The sequence below is a fragment of the Dendropsophus ebraccatus genome, chromosome 14 (assembly GCF_027789765.1).
Source record: "Dendropsophus ebraccatus isolate aDenEbr1 chromosome 14, aDenEbr1.pat, whole genome shotgun sequence".
In the NCBI taxonomy this organism is placed as follows: domain Eukaryota; kingdom Metazoa; phylum Chordata; class Amphibia; order Anura; family Hylidae; genus Dendropsophus; species Dendropsophus ebraccatus.
The window spans coordinates 16,557,258-16,574,457 of NC_091467.1; the positions used below are offsets into that span (position 1 = coordinate 16,557,258).

Here is a 17,200-nt window from a genome sequence, read left to right on the forward strand (position 1 = left end):
GAAAAATAAAAGTATAAAAAAAAAAAATAAAGGATTGACATTTTGTGACCAATTTACAGCAATTGATTGAAATAAAATGGAATTGCCACTACATTACTAAAGTCAACAGAAACAAAAAAAAAAAAAAAAAAAAAAAAAAAAAAAAATTAAAGGGGACATTCACACAAAGCAGATTTGTTTGACACTAAACAATGGGGGAGGTTTATCAAACATGGCGTAAAGTGAAACTGGCTCAGTTGCCCCTAGCAACCAACCAGATTCCACCTTTCATTCCTCACAGACTCTTTGGAAAATGAAAGGTGGAATCTGATTGGTTGCTAGGGGCAACTGAGCCAGTTTCACTTTACCCCTGTTTGATAAATCTCCCCCTATAAGTTCCATTCACATGAATAGCAGGGAGCGCGTGGCGTTTTCTGGCCTCATTCACATGAATGGGATGCATAGTTCCACAATAAATCTACCACGTATGACTATACGCTTACTACAGATGAGTGTCTGGCAGCCAAGGATACGGCTGCGGACCCTGCTGGATCATAAAGGTCACAGAAAAACTAAGATATAGCGCCCATAGTCTGCCTTTAGCTGTCCTTCTGCTGTTCTATTACTAATCGTAAACAGCAATAAGTAGTGAGGAGCTGGAAGGGCGGCTGCAGAAACTAGGGAAGATATGACTGATTTTTCCTTTTTTCTACCACTCCCCTGCAACATATCCGAATGTTGGTGATAACTGTATACCCCTTTAAAGGGGTTATCCAGCGTTAGAAAAACATGGCTGCTTTCTTCCAGAGACAGCACCACTCTAGTCTCCAGTTTGGGTCCATTGAAGTGAATGGAGCTTAACTGCAAACAGCATCAAAACTGGAGACAAGAGTGGTGCTGTCTCTGGAAGAAAGCGACCATGTTTTTCTAACGCTGGATAAAGCACTTTAAGATAGGATACATAAATTAGTATGGGGCTCTGAAGTAACTTAGGTCCCTTGGTTCATAAACTACCATCTGTATTAACCCAAAAACACACTATGTATGCTTTCCATATCTACACTACACATCCCTGTAACCCAGGGATGGGGAACCTTCGGCTCTACAGCTGTTGCAAAACTACAACTCCCATCATGCCTGGACAGCCAAAGCTTAGCTTTGGCTGTCCAGGCATGATGGGAGTTGTAGTTTTGCAACAGCTGGAGAGCCGTGGATTAACCATGCCTGCATTAGACTCAATAACCGCAGGAGATGTTACCATGAGCAAATCATGCAGTCATTGTAATAAACCCTGAACGAGGCGGCTATCAAACCTTCTACCCCGACTATATGTAGTACACCATGAAAATCTATACCAGTAAAACAGGATTACACTTTACACAGCATAGGGATAGCAAGTTATTAAAGGACATACCTGCAGTAAGAGATATAAAGGCGGCCAACCACTACATACTGTATCAGGGTATAAAAACATTACAGCACTGCGTCAACCACTTCCTGATTATACTCTGCAAACAAGGAACTAACACTTTACAGGTTAATACTAGAGATGTCCCCAAGGGATTGAATAATGAAGAAATTAAAAGGGGTTATCGAGCGCTACAAAAACATGGCCACTTTTCCCCCCTCTCGTCTCCAGATTGGGTGGGGTTTCAAACTCAGTTCCATTGAAGTAAATGGAGCTTAATTGCAAACCACACCTAAGCTGGAGACAAGATAGGGGTAAAAGTGACCATGTTTTTGTAACACTGGATAAAAATTGGCGGGAAATTTTACAGACATTCCAGCATCATTTCCGTTTAACGCTACATCAACTAGTAGATACAAAAACATTAGATCGTTTGATGACAATGAATGAACGGAACATAAGAATGAAGCCTTGACCTGTAAATCTGTTGCTGTAACGTTAAGAAAAGAAGCATCCATCAGTTATTTATTGTGGAGGCAGCCATGTTGTCGGAGTCCAGCCTATCGGTTCACAGTGCAGTTGGGACATTTGTACATCATGGCTCAATCATCTTACCTTGTGAATGGATAGGCTGCAATGTGGTTCATATATACGCTATGGCTGTCCCAAGTGGATACACCTTCAGAAAGGAAACCTGACATGTTACAGCCCTGGCCCTGATAAAGAGGCCTTCCTACCATCGGTTAGCACTGGTTACCCCCCTTCGGCTGCCATCTTTGTCAGGCCCATAGAGCTAAACACAGTAGCAGTGCCCATGTCTGACTACTGTCTGTTCAGACAGGGGACATGGGACGACCACTCATGACGGGTCAGGGTCCCAATGAGAAGACTTGCCACTTGTTTGTGGGGAATATTACTTAAAAAAAAAAAAACCAGGTGTCAGGCTACTCTGAAAAGTCCAAAAAAGATTAGAAAAGGTGTTCTGCAGCAGCCGCCGCACTCCACTCTATGAGAGGCCAACTCACAGACTTTCATTTTCATGTATCTGATCAAAATCCTCTAAGTGCCAGAAGGAAGCTGGAATCGTGGCTTGTAGGAAAACGTCAGGATTTGGGTTACAGCACTCCGCATATGATAAGGCTTTAACACTCCTTGACAATGACTGGGGCTTCCTGACAACTATTCAGCTGTCAATTCCAAAAAGAAGAGGGGAGGGGGGGGGGGGGAGGAGGAGGAGGAGAAGAGATATGGGTCCATTTTACACTATTAAAAACCTGCACACTGGATTTCCAGACCAGTTTTCTTTCCCTTCTTGGTGGTAAAGAACGTGAAAGGTTCAAACAAGGCAATGATGGTCTTTACTCCTTTTAAGTTCAAAGGAAGAAAAAAAAATACATTTAAAACAAAATTTCGAACTAAAAAGTTTGGGGGGAGGCGAGGGGAGGGGAGGTTTGAGAGGACACGCTGGTTAGTAGAGGGTCTCAGCATTGCTATTTCTGGGCCTCTTGATTTTCTCAATGTTTTTGAGGATCATATCGTGCAATGTCACCTAAAGAGACACAAAATGCATTTTACAAACCATTACTAAAAAGCTCAGACTTCAGGCAGGCTCAGACAGGCTGCAAAAATGATGAATCTGCACATCTCTGATGCCATCATATTTGATGGATGGAATAACACAACATACAGCAATATTATTGACATCAAAATAACAGACACCAAGAAAGCAGCTCACACGGCCTGACATGGGGCTGTGAAGGATGCAAACAAGCGCTGATCAGCTAGTTCTGTTGTGCCTCTACGCAACGTTTCGGAGGATGGGACTCCTCCTTCATGTGTGAGGAAGGAGGAGTCCCATCCTCCGAAAAGTCGCGGCGGGAGGCCAGAGAGGTTGGAGTGTGGTTTGATTACACATCAGCCTGTGAGCAGAACGTTACGATGTGCCATGATGTAAATAAAACAAAGCAATATGAAATTCAGTGATTATGCGTTCTCTATATAGTGTCATACGCCTCCAATAAAAAGCTGCGAAGATAAAAAGGTACGACTCGTATAATGGAATTACCATTGCCTGTAGCCATACTTTCTCCTTGATATATTAGCAAGTAGCACACCACCTCAATTGATTTCAATGGAAAATTTCTGACATGATGGAATTTCAGTTTAATTGACACTAAAAGGAGTACTTAGGCCAGGACCCTTTTTTCTGCAATTCCCAGGGAGGAGGTGGGTGACAAGAACATCCATTTACCTCCCCCCGCTACAGCACTGCCGACCACATTCTGCTGCTCCAGTCCCCTGGTGTCCGGCCACTTCCTGGCCCGAGACATAACTCGGCCATCTTCAGCCACTGACAGGCCTACCAACACCAGGAGTACGCCAGAAACCAGAGTTACAGAATGTGGGTGTTGGAGTCGGGAAGGTAAATGGATGTTATGGTTTATACCCACTTCTCCCTGGGGCATGGCAGAAGTAGTCCTGGTTGGAGTACCCCTTTAACAACCACAGCATGCACAGGCAGACATAAGGATGTAGGAATGGTTCTTACATATTGGTTCCTCAGCTCGGATATAATAAGTCTTAAACTAATATATTCCTTTTCGTCTATTTCTGTCACTGTGCGCCGATAATCTTCCTGCAAAGTGAAAAAAAAAAATTGCATTATTGTATGGTAAGCAGAGAATTGTAGGACAAATATCATGCAAGTCAGTAGTATAACAAGAGGTCACAACTACTACTTACCACATGAGGATATTTTGCTATTTTAGAAACAAGCTTTGCCCGGGTAATGTAGTATCTGAAAACATGAGAAAATAAAAGCCATTAATCTCATCTTCATCAATCTAATCTCCATCATCATCCATCATCCACATGAGGCATAAGAGCCACAGCTCAGACATTTCTCTTTTGAAAGGGAACAGCAAGTTGATGGAACGCTTTAAATAAACTTTTACACAGTCAAAACAAAGAGGCAGATTTTAGATAGCAAAATTCTGGTGTGATTGACACGACTTGCACCACAGTTCGACATCTGTCTCTCATTCGGCAAAGGGTTATGGTTTGGCAGCAAGAAGTGGGTTGTGTAAAAAGTCGTGACGGATGCACCAGATTCAATGTAATAAACGGGAGCATGTTCACACCAGTAGCCAGTGTTAATAAATCTATTGTCTGTACATCGGAATATTTTGTATCTTACCTGGAAATCTGATCTAGGTAAGAAGCTGCTTCACTCTCTACTGTCCTCAACTCTGCCACAGTCTCTTCCTAGATGTGCCCAAAAAAAAAAAAAGTTATATTCACAAATAAAATGACAACTGAGCATTACCATTCCTCATATGAAAAGGCTGTGTCCCTACCCTAGTCTGGTCCCGTCAGCTCTGATTGGATAGTGTGAGACAAATAAAAGAATACCAACCCCCAACAGGTAACTTGAAGCATTTTATAAGTGCCGCAGTATATGTGTTATACCCCCTGCTGCCTGACTGCAGTTTTATTCTATGTATTTATCCTTATAATACTGCATCTTTCGGGGAGTATTGGATTATTTTAGTCAGAGCCACACTGTCTATTCTGACAACTGTAAAGTGTCCAATTCTTGGTGGATGGTTATATGTGTATCTCTATAATGTCTGACTTTGTCCATATACGATATGTACCCTCAGTACTGTAATGTGTGGCAGAGTATGTGGCGCTATATGAACTACACTAAAAAGATAAAATTAAAAGATGCACTTACTCAAATTACACATTAAATCAGTGATCTAATAAAATGGGACTTACCTGGATTGACACACCAAAATTGTTTCCATCTTCTATCCTTGGGATTAAAAGTTGAACCCACATTTTTACCTTAATAGAAAAATAAAAAGAACTTAAAAAAATTTGTCCAAGGAATTAGGGAGAGATTGGGAGATTTATCATCCGCACTCCCAGAATATTTTTAAGAAAGTCACATTTAAAAATTTTTTGCATTAACCATCCCCTTTCCCACACGCTGGAGTAGGAAGGGTGTGTGCACCCCGCTTATCAGTGACAGAGGCCAGAAACGCCTTGAGACTGGTATGAGACACCAGATAAAACATTACAGCAGGTTACAGACTTCTAACTTGCCGTTAATTTCCCTTTAGCAAAAGCTGAAGGCACAGAAGAGACTCACTGTGTTACATTTCTCTATGAGTAGCCTAATCTCGGGTTTTACTCTTTCGATGATCTCCACAAGGGGGGCGTTACTCTTCAGCATCCCATTAGGCATCACAAAAACTTTGGTCCCTACAAGGTAAACAAAAACAGAAATATTATTATTATTATTATTATTAATAATAAATATTTATTTGTATAGCGCCAACAGATTCCGCAGCGCAGGATTTAGTCAGGATGTCAGAATTACTAACTATAGTGCAAAATTCTGCTATAATTGTCATACAATGACGCAGTCACTGCTCCTAAACACATCTGTCATTGATTATAATACCAGAACATGGAACGTTACACTGTGTTTTAACAATCTTACAGTCAAATGCTGTGTCAAAGCCCAAAAATTATTGTTCTCATCTCCTAGGATCAGTGAACATTACCTATTTAAGACCAGCACAGAGAGACCCCGATGTTGAGATATGCTTGGGTCTGAGGCGGGAACCACAATGGCAGCACATCTTCCGGTGTGAACAAGAGATGTGCGGCCGATTGCAAAAGGAAACTGACAGCACCAACATGAATATAGCCAGCTGTCACACAACCAGTGCATACATACCTAGCGTGCTGCTGTGTGATCCGGCATCCCACTCTCCCGACCAGCTCTTCGCCCGCCGCTGTATCATCAGACCACCACTTCCTCCAGAATGATTGACAGCCGGACAAGGAGGGTCAGCATGAAGACACAGCAGTGGCCAGAGAGCAGGATGCTGGATCACACAGCAACACTAATGGGAAGTATGCACGGCTTATGATCTGGAAATTGACTGCGCAGATATATGCATATCTGTACTGTCAGTTTCCTTGGCCGCTAAATTCTGCCATCTAAAAGGACCCTTAAAGGAGAAGTCTCATGAAATAAATAAACAAAGTATACTTTCCTATCCCCTCAGGTATCATAGAGATGCTCCACGGTCCAGCTGACAGCCATTAGCCTCCTGCAGCTCCTCCAGCTGCAATGTCACATACCCAGCTGAGCGACTGCCCACTCAGGCAATCAATAAACCGGGCCATGGTGTTGCAGCTGGAAAAACAGTATGTGACGTGCCCCTGATTCCGGACAAAAATGACATCCGAGACGGACGTTAAAGATAACCAGTAGTGGTGCAGCATAGATATGAGGACTGGTGAAGATACTTTGTTTATTAAAGGGGTTGGCCACTTTATAGTAAAATTGCTCAGTGTACAGTATTAGTAAGTGTCCTCACTGTATATACTGACAGCAGCCCCCTGTGTACCTCATAGAGCTAATATCACACTCCCCTCCTCCAGGCTGGGCTGCCCTGCTCTGTGGTGTTTTGGTCCATAAGATGGCCGACATGGAGGAGCATGTGACCAGGCCCCGCCCCCCAGTGTCCACCACACAGCCTGTATATGCCTATGGAGGACACAGGGGACAGGGCATGGTCACATGCTTCTCCATGTCAGCCATTTTGTGGACTGAAACAAAACAGAGCAGGGCAGCCCAGCCTGGTGAAGGAGAGTCTGATTTTAGCTCTATGAGGTACACAGGGAGCTGCTGTCAGTATATACAGTGAGTACACTTACTAATATTTTGTACTGACCTATTTTACTATTAAGTGGCCAACCCCTTTAAGTTCCTGCGCCCCCTGCCGATCTTGTTTATTTTCATATTTTGATAAGGACTTCCTATTTAAACAATTACTTAAACAGAGAAGATATCCTCACTATACAATCTTACTAATCACCACCTTAGAAAATACTGACACATGGAGCACACAAAAGCATTAACAGAAAACAACAAAAAAAAAAATTTAAATTAAAAATAAATTACCTGGACAGTTATCATCTCCATCTTCCATCTTTCTTTTCTTAAGAGTTGGCTGTCAGAAATAATAGGCAAATTATTAAACAGCCTTTACTTCTAGATAGAAGCAGAGTCAGCTCTAATATCTAGACTAGTGATTATAACTACTCACAAGCCAAGTACTCCCCACTGGGACAAGTAACACCAAAGAACCCTCAGGGCTACGATCACATATTGTACCATGTAGAATATCGCTACAGATATGGAAATATAGTTCATATCCAAATGGGGATTCCTTGGTGTTCATCAGGCCCTATGGTCTTATGGAAGTGTTTGGCATAAAAAAAATAAAAAAAATACATAACGTGAACGTGCAATAACTTACAGCATCGATTCCATCGTGGCTGTTGGACAGAAGGATTGGATCTGGCACTGGCAAATTCATTTCGCTATGGATTTGAGAAAGGTCTTGAACATTTAGCATGGGCTCCTGAAACAAAGATTACAAAAACACCATAAAGTATGGAATGTATTCACTCCAAAAGACTCGCAATTCCCATCAGATCTAGGATGGCTAAACCCGGCACTGATCATTTGTTCATCAGCAAGCAACTATTTCTTCTTCCCTAGTAATGGAAACATGCACGCTCAACCAATACAAGCATGCGTGTTCGCTAGGTACCTGCTGAGATGGCTTTGTGTGTTACCAGTAAAAGGTATAAAATTTAACTAATCTCAACCTAGTGTGGCTTATTCAAAGTAATTGACCGGTAGTGTATTCGAAATTAGTACTAATGTTGGTTGTGTGCATTATCGACTGATTTCATCTGCGTACCAATGGAGACCGGAACCTCCGGATTAGCAGTGGATTTCACCGTCGTGACAGGTACACTTTAGGACACGGGTAGGGAACCTTGGCTCTGCAGCTGTTGCAAAACTACAAGTCCCATCATGCCTGAACAGCCAAATCTTTAGCTTTGGATGTCCAGGCATGATGGGAGTTGTAGTTTTGCAACAGCTGGAGAGCAAAGGTTCCCTACCCCTGCTTTAAGGTGTTTTCTCTATTGATGAAAGGAACTGGTGTGTGCAGTTCCAATGGCCACATGTAAACCGATACTGATATTTCAGAATACTAATGCCAACACGACCTGCAAAAGTTCTTATATTGGAAAGTTTCTCTGATGTTAACAAAGTCTATGAATTCTTTTTTTTTTACTCTACTGGACTAAAATTACCTTAAGAAACGCATCCAGTTCCAGTAACTTTTTGGGGAAAAAACTAGCCACCAGGTCTTCAGCCTGAAAGCATAAACCAGGTATTATTTGACGTCAGATTACTTATATAGTTATATTACTTATATAGTATCACAATTTAAGTGTTCAGACCATGACCACTTGGTAGAACCAGCAGGGACAGCGGCATGCTGTCAGATGGTCCCCTCCCCACTGTGTCTATAAGACTTGGACAGCCCCCATAGACTTGCCTTATGAGACAAGCCAAGCCAGAGCCAGGAGAGAACAGCTAAGCACAGACTCCTACTGGGGTCTGAACACTGGGACCAATAAATTCATATTTCCCTGACATAAATGAAACTTTACAATAGCAATGATGGAAACATGAGAGTTATTGCAAAGTTGCACAGAAGTTTATTAAAAGAAAAATATACATACCTCATTTGTTATTCTCTCTCGGAAACAATCGACCTGTGAACAGAAAAAAGCTACCAATTAATTTTTCATATAAAAAAAAATTATATATTCATCTAGTGCTCTGCAGTAATGTCACTGGCAGCTGATCAATGGAGAGCGCTGGGTGGAAAGTCATGAGGAGCGGAGGGCAGGTAGGTGCCTTCAGGGCTGTAGTGCCACCCCCAGGACAATAATATTAATACTACTATTATTTAAATTATTTTTATTATTATTATTTTATTATTATTTTTTATTTTTATTAATTTTTATTTTTTTATATTATTATTACTGAAGATTTAATGACAGCAGTGCCAAGAAAACCTTCACTCTCAGCATCTCGTACGCTATAGGAACATAACTAATGGTACTTTTACACGGGACGATTGATCGTTCGTTTTTGCACGATAACGGTCGAATTTGAACGATAATCGTACGTGTAAACGCAGCGAACGATCAAACGACCAGCAAAAAATCGTTTATTTTGATCTTTCAACATGTTCTCAAATTATCGTTGATCGTTCGCAAAAAAATTCGCAGATCGTTCCGTGTAAACAGTCGTTCAGCGATTTCACCTATGTGTGAGATAGGCTTAAACAATCGCATAGCGAATTTTCCATACGATGTATCGTTCCGTCTAAACGCTGATCGTTATAAAAAAAAACATTGTTCATTCAAAATGGTTAATCGTGCGATCGGGCGAATTATCGCTCCGGGTAAAAGTACCATCAGTTTTCAAACCTATTTGTTTCCCCTTTAAATTAAATGTCCGTACGCATGATTATTAACGTTGTCCAGCTGCATAACTGGTTGATCACTGCGAATGCAGTCTCGAAAGGTAGGAGGGTGAGAGAAGAAAACAGACAAAAAAGCTCACACAGTTTTTTGTGTCTTCAGCAGAAAGCAGCAGCTCAGAACTGGGGGAAGGAGACTAAACAGATAACAACAAGTTTGGAGCTAATTGTTAGTCCCACCGTGGACAGCAACATATGAAAGGTTACGCTTGAGTGAAATACCCCTCTAAATGCATGCCTTTTTAGAAAACTTGATTAGCAGCAGCTGGCAAACTAGGATTTAGCAACATAAACTGATAAGGCCAGGATATGCGATTTTACCTACCTGCACCGTACCTATATGACTACACATATATATAGGCCTCTTGCTCAGAAGCTCCAGTACATTAGAGAGTCCCTGATATGGTTAACTTATAGTTGGACCATTTCTTACCTTGGAAAACTTCTGATATGGACACTAGAAAGAATGTTTTGTCTCAAGAACTATTTCCCTCAGAGACATGTTTATCAGCGTTCAAGGCCATTCTCAGAGGAAAGTTGACTGTCTGTTACAGTGGGAATAATGTGAAAGTATCATTGCACAGAATGTATTGTTCTAACCTTTTTGAATAATAATAATGAATACTAATATAGATGCCATTGCGCATGACTGAATATCTAAATCACCAGCACCGCCTCATCTATGTCTTATTAGCATTTGTTACCACCCTATATTTTATCTGTCTATAAAATGTGATGACCATAATAAAACTTGGGCCATTTTCTCCAGACTTATAATCATGATACATTGTCTTATCTGTGTCCATGACGTATAAGTAACGAGCTGGTAATACTGCAGATTCCACCTCTAGATATAATTAAAAAACCATCCTTCACCTGGGTTTTTGGATTCTCTCCATAGAGAGAGGTCAACATTTAAATTTAACCTTAACATAAACCTAAATTAATCAGCACTGGCAGCATGTCAACCGTTCACAGAGCGTAACGTGCAGCCAGTAATACCGTATAAAATGGGAGCACAAAAGATCCAATCAGCTGTCAAATGAGTGTTCAATAGTGCATGTAAGTGGATCCTGGGCATGTGACGGATGTGTATGTGCGCTATACATTACAGGAGACGGCTCTGATAACTGTGATGTAACTGATCAGTCCTGTGACTATGTCCATCTGATGACCAGAGCAGATCTGTATCCACTGACAAGGAATGACAGCAAGCAGAGAGGAGTGACTCAGGCAAGAACCTAACTGTGCAGCATGGGATTACCGGTGGCTGAAGAAGTTGGATGCAGCCCTAGAAAACATAGATACAGCCATATGCCATAGCTGTATCCATGTTTTCTGGGACTCTTTAGGGCTGCATCCAACTTCTTCAGCCACCGGTAATCAAATGCCACACGATCAGGATTGGACAAACCCAACTGTGCTTGAGATCTCTAACAGCAAGCAGAGAAACATGTGAGAAGTTAAAGGGGTTGTCCAACGAAAATGTTTTTCTTTCAAATCAACTGGTGGTCTGACTGATCAGTCAGATTGACCATCCATGTATAGAGTCTGCTCTCAGGCAGGCTCTATGCACAGATCGCCGATAACATCTATGCTATGGTATGGCATAGCATAGATCAGTATATGAAATCTAATGATTGTATGTTTTAAAGGGGGGGGGATGTAAAAAAAAAAATAGTTTTCAAAAAGTATTAAAAACCCTTTATAAACCCCCTCCCAATAAAAGTTTAATATACCACCTTGCCCATTATAAAAACATAAAAAAAACATATTACATATCATAGCATGTGTGGAATTGTCTGATGTATTAAAATATAACATTGTTGTTCCCGCACGGTAAACGGGAGGGTGGGGGGTGTTTGCAGGATTGCTGATTTTTTTAAAATTATATATACATTTTTTATAAAAAGCGTTAAAAAAATTTTCTTTTACACCAATAGGATATTAATAAAAACTAGAGATCATGGCGCAAAAAATGACACCTCAACCAGCCCTGTAGGTGGAAAAATAAAAGTGTTATGGCTCTTAGAAGGCGGGGAGGAAGATTGCATTAATTTGACCCGGAAATCCGGGCATCAATGGGCTCAGTCTTGAAGGGGTTAACACAGTCTGCAAATACACGATTGGGTTCTAATTTTAGATGCAATTTTTGTACCAATGGCTCGGTAAATAAATTTTTTTTAAAAGGCCGGGTAACTTTTAAACATTTCATTTGTCTATTGAAGGTAGAAACATGCAGCAAAATATTCTAGTATGGCAGGACTTGTAAGGGTAGTCTTGGGTTTTTGCCATGTATCTTGGTACATAGGGAAACATTCATAGTTGTAGTCATAGACGCCTCTTAGTAGGGCTGGGCGATATGGCCTAAAATTTATATCACGATATAATTTGATGCATGCACGATATAACGATATATCACGATATATAATTATAAATATATAGGGGAGGGCTGATGACTGGCAAGGGGGGGTGATAACTGGCACAAGGGAGGGGAGGGCTGATGACTGGCAAGGGGGGCTGATAACTGGCACAAAGGCTTCAGCCCCCTTTGTGCCAGTTATCAGCCCCCCTTGCCAGTCATCAGCCCTCCCCTATGCTGGCCCCTTTGTGCCAGTTATCACCCCCCTTGCCAGTCATCAGCCGTCCCCTGTGCCATCAGCCCATCCTGTGCCAGTCATCAGCCCTCCCCTGTGCCAGTCATCAGCCCCCCCTCCCTTGTGCCAGTTATCACCCCCCCTTGCCAGTCATCAGCCCTCCCCTATGCCTTCAGCCCCCTTTGTGCCAGTTATCACTCCCCCCTTGCCAGTCATCAGCCCTCCCCTGTGCCAGTCATCAGCCCCCCCTCCCTTGTGCCAGTTATCACCCCCCCTTGCCAGTCATCAGCCCTCCCCTATGCCTTCAGCCCCCTTTGTGCCAGTTATCACCCCCCCTTGCCAGTCATCAGCCCACCCTGTGCCATCAGCCCTCCCTTGTGCCAGTCATCAGCCCCCCTTGTGCCAGTCATCAGCCCCCCTTGTGCCAGTCATCAGCCCCCCTTGTGCCAGTCATCAGCCCCCCTTGTGCCAGTCATCAGCCCCCCTTGTGCCAGTCATCAGCCCCCCTTGTGCCAGTCATCAGCCCCCCTTGTGCCAGTCATCAGCCCCCCGTCGCCAGTCATCAGCCCCCCGTTGCCAGTCATCAGCACCCCCAACCCCCGCCCCCCCCGGTGCCAGCCATCTCACCCCTCACTGTTTTCCAGGCATTTCATGTGCCAGCCATCATGTCCCCCCAGCCAGGGCCATCATCAGCCCCATGCCAAGCCATCTGCCGCCCGCCCCCGACCCCTCTGCTACTTACCTTTCCTGCAGGGCTGGCTGATGGAGTCCGTGAGGCGAGACGGGCCGCGTCTTCTTCCCAGCATGCACTGGGAGACCTGACGTCACACGCATCAGCGCGCTAGCGCGCTGACAATGCGTGAACGGAAGGCCCTGCAGCGCGGTACCACGGAGCGGTAAGTGAGAAGCTTATTCACTACCGCTCCGTGGTATATCGCGATATGACGATATGCCAAAAATCCATATCGTCAACCGAATTGATGACGATATTTTGGCATATCGTTTATATCGCCCAGCCCTACCTCTTAGCTTCATCAATGAGGATAGGGAGGAAAACCGTCCTAGTGACATGGGGCATATCAGAAAGGAGCTCACAATGTGTGTCCCAAGTGCAGTGTGTAAGCCAGGGATGGGGAAGCTTCGGCCCTCCAGCTGTTGTAAAACTAAAATTCCCATCAAGGTTCCCCATCCCCGGTGTAAGCATTGCACACATTGTTCAGAGCATTTTGCAACAGCTGACGAGTCCTAGGTTGGGGGGGGGACACTCATCTAGATGGTTGCTGTAGGGGTGGAACATGTTTTGGCATGACCCAACATGCCCCGGACAAAATCCCATGTGCGATCAGGAAAACCGCACACACTCCTACTTATATAGGGACATCATAACAAGTACAGCGTGAGGCTTGGTTCACACTAAATGTTTTCCATTTTTTTCTGTGCAAAAAAGACGGATGAAAAACTGATGAAAAAAACGGATGCAATTGTGTTTTTTCACTGACTTCCATTATAAAAAAAAAAATCTAAATGGATCCGTTTTTTTAACGTACACAAAAACAGTCAACCTCATTTTTGTGTCCATTAAAAAAAAAAAGAACGGATTCATATTGAACTGTTTTTTTCATAATCGAAGTCAATGGAAAAATGGATCAAAACTAGAGATGAGCGAACCGGGTTCGGGTTCGAGTCGATCCGAACCAGATCGTTTGGTATTTGATTAGCGGTGGCTGCTGAATTTGGATAAAGCTCTAAGGTTGTCTGGAAAACATGGATACAGCCAATGACTGTATCCATGATTTCCACATAGCCTTAGGGCTTTATCCAACTTCAGCAGCCACCGCTAATCAAATGCTGAACGTTCGGGTTGGGATCGACTCAAGCACGCTCCAGGTTCGCTCATCTAATCAAAACGGATGCGCAAATGCAAAAAAATAGATTGCAAAAACGGAGTGTGAACCCAGGCCAACACACACAAAACTAATGGCCCTGAGATATAAGAGGCGGACGCACTGCAACTATCAGGCTTGCGTAACTTCCTCTTCGGCGGCTGTGTCAGTGCAGTAGCGTAGTGCTTATGCAGTTTCTGAGCTCACTGCACCATAACAAATTATATGCAAATCCCTATAGAAAACCTCTCCTGCTCTGGACAGTTCCTGACATGGACAGAGGTGGCAGCAGAGAGCACTGTGTCAGACTGGAAGGAACACACCATTTCCTGTCGGACATACAGCAGCTGATAAGTACTAGAAGACTTGAGATTTTTAAATAATAGTAAATTACAAATCTATATAACTTTTTAAAAAGCAGCTGATTTGAAAGAAAAAAGATTTTTGCTGGACAACCCCTTCAAAGGAAACCTGTCACCAGGGGCAGAGCAGGCCGACCCCACGGTAGAGCCACCAATACTTATCCGCTCCTGCCGGTCCCGCAGCAGAGAAATCACCGCCTGTCAGTCTGCGCACTTAATATGTAAAGAGATGAGTCCGACGTCCATAGGAAATCACTAGAGCACTGATGTCGGACTCATCTCTTCTCAACTACATTTGGAGTGCGCAGACCGTCGGGCAACGATGTCTCTGCTGCGAGAATGGCAGGAGCAGGTAAGTATCAGTGGCTCTGCCCTGGGTCAGAGGTTCCCTTTAAAAACACTTGGGGTCCTATTAGACTAAGCATTTTTTAGTTTCCACCAATTAATGGTAAAATGACTGCGAACGAGCGCTCTTGGGAACAGCCTGAAATCATTCACTATAATACACGGAACCATAGTCGTAGTTCTGATCCTTTGTACAGTCAACGACATACAAACTCATTTCCGTTAGTGTTTGATCATTGTCGGTATACACACAGAAAGATTATGTCTTAATGTGTCACTGTCGTTTAAATTTTTTTTTGCAGAAATCAATAGTCCAGGCGATTTTAAGAAACTTAGTAATTGGGTTTATTAGGCAAATATGCCATTATCTGCATTCAGATGGACTTTCCCCAGGTGCCCTTCTCCCTCCTTTCTCTCATCCACTGCTCATTACCAGGAAAACTCCACTCTTGACATCAGTCAGGCCCTGTGTAACCTATGGAGAGGGGAGGGGAGATTAGTCGCCAGCAGAGAAGAAAGTATTACACAGCGGGAGCTGTGTGAAAGCCAGTATTCAGTGCTGACATCAGAAGGGAGAGCCTGGTGATGTAGCTGAAAATTAACTCTTTGTTGTCCTGTTTTGGTGCCTCATCTCTCCATAGAGAACCATGAAGACAGGGGGAGAGCTTCAAACTGCTTTTTCATGAAAAAAATGCATTTTTCGGCTAATAAACCCAATTACAAAGTTTCTTAAAAATCGGCCCTCCAGCTGTTGTGAAACTACAACTCCCATCATGCCTGGACAGCCAAAGCTTCAGCTCTCCAGGCATGATGGGAGTTGTAGTTCCACAACATCTGGAGGGCCGAGTTTCCCGCCCCCTGCTCTAGACATTTCTATACAATGTATCCCTGCAGTGAGGAGAGGGTACAGTCTAGGCTCACAGTGAGGGGAGATCACGTGACGCTGTGACTGCCCCGCACCACGTGTGTACGTGCTCTGCCCCCTCCATGTGGCTCCTCCACATTGTCTGCCCCGTCACCTCCACGTGGGGGCAGCAGAGCGGCCCCCCAGCACCGTACAGCACAGAGCCCCCCACCCTGAGACCACTCGGCTGCCTCCATGCCGCGACAAAGACCGACCCCCTCACAGCTGCTCACACCGGCCTAAGCCGCGTCCAGTCCATTCACACTTCCCTGCGATTCCTCCCCCGGCCGCCGCCGCTCACCTTCTTCTTCAGCTCCTGATCCACCTTGAGCAGGGAAGACGAGATGAAAGACATGGCAGTGTCCGGGCGAGACCTTCCCTCAGCAGTGTACAGTACCGGCTCGTGCAACACGGCTCCGGAAACGACGTCTCACTCTGCGCGCCGTCAGCGTACGTGACGCACGGTGGGCGGGACGGCAGATAGCCAATCAGCGAGCCCAGCCGGTCAGAGTGCGGCCAATCAGAATGTAGAGCCGGATGTGTGGCTTCGCGGACCTGTCACTCATTGCTTTTTTTTTTTTCCCCTTTTCTCCCTCTGTGTTACATTGTGTTCACCTGCTGACCCGTATGATGGGTATGTGCTGGCCATTGTAGCATTTAGTAGAATTTTGAAGAATTTCTTTCCGTGTGGGATCAATAAATTTCCAAAGGGTAATAATCCCTCCATTTGGTGTCTTCCTCAGTAAAGAGTGGGTTGCTCCATTAGGTAGGTGCCCCCTGTAGGTAGTTACCCTTAGTGAACTGGCACCTCCACTAGGTAGTTCGCCCCATTAGGTAGGTGCCCCCTGTAGGTAGTTACCCTTAGTGAGCTGGCACCTCCAGTAGGTAGTTTGCCCCATTAGATAGGTGCCCCCTGTAGGTAGTTACCCTTAGTGAGCTCGCACCTCCAGTAGGTAGTTTGCCCCATTAGATAGGTGCCCCCTGTAGGTAGTTACCCTTAGTGAACTGGCACCTCCACTAGGTAGTTCGCCCCATTAGGTAGGTGCCCCCTGTAGGTAGTTACTCTTAGTGAGCTGGCACCTCCACTAGGTAGTTTGCCCCATTAGATAGGTGCCCCCTGTAGGTAGTTACCCTTAGTGAGCTGGCACCTCCAGTAGGTAGTTTGCCCCATTAGATAGGTGCCCCCTGTAGGTAGTTACCCTTAGTGAGCTGGCACCTCCAGTAGGTAGTCTGCCCAATTAGGTAGGTGCGCCCTGTAGGTAGTTACCCTTAGTGAGCTGGCAC

The 17,200-nt window shown here is 44.1% G+C and overlaps 1 protein-coding gene across 1 annotated transcript; it reads right to left on the reverse strand.

Annotated features, from left to right (window-relative positions):
• Window positions 1-1,606: 1,606 nt before the first annotated feature.
• On the reverse strand, window positions 1,607-16,350 carry PSME3 (proteasome activator subunit 3). The gene is made up of 11 exons (XM_069951967.1): window positions 16,218-16,350; window positions 9,017-9,049; window positions 8,582-8,644; window positions 7,732-7,836; window positions 7,374-7,422; window positions 5,544-5,656; window positions 5,168-5,236; window positions 4,584-4,651; window positions 4,130-4,184; window positions 3,936-4,022; window positions 1,607-2,936 (listed from the first exon to the last, which is right to left on the reverse strand). Exons 1-11 carry the CDS (start codon window positions 16,269-16,271, stop codon window positions 2,856-2,858), a joined length of 777 nt encoding a protein of 258 aa, XP_069808068.1. The 5' UTR covers window positions 16,272-16,350; the 3' UTR covers window positions 1,607-2,855.
• Window positions 16,351-17,200: the final 850 nt, after the last annotated feature.

What these genes read in the sequence shown, in the direction of transcription:
- PSME3 (XM_069951967.1), bottom strand. Translation starts at nt 16,271, where the DNA reads ATGTCTTTCATCTCGTCTTCCCTGCTCAAGGTGGATCAGGAGCTGAAG. An exon ending in ATTTTGGTGTGTCAATCCAG is followed by an intron (nt 4,652 to 5,167) that starts GTAAGTCCCATT and finishes GGGCACATCTAG; the next exon opens with GAAGAGACTGTGGCAGAGTT. An exon ending in CCGAGCTGAGGAACCAATAT is followed by an intron (nt 2,937 to 3,935) that starts GTAAGAACCATT and finishes GTGTCTCTTTAG; the next exon opens with GTGACATTGCACGATATGAT.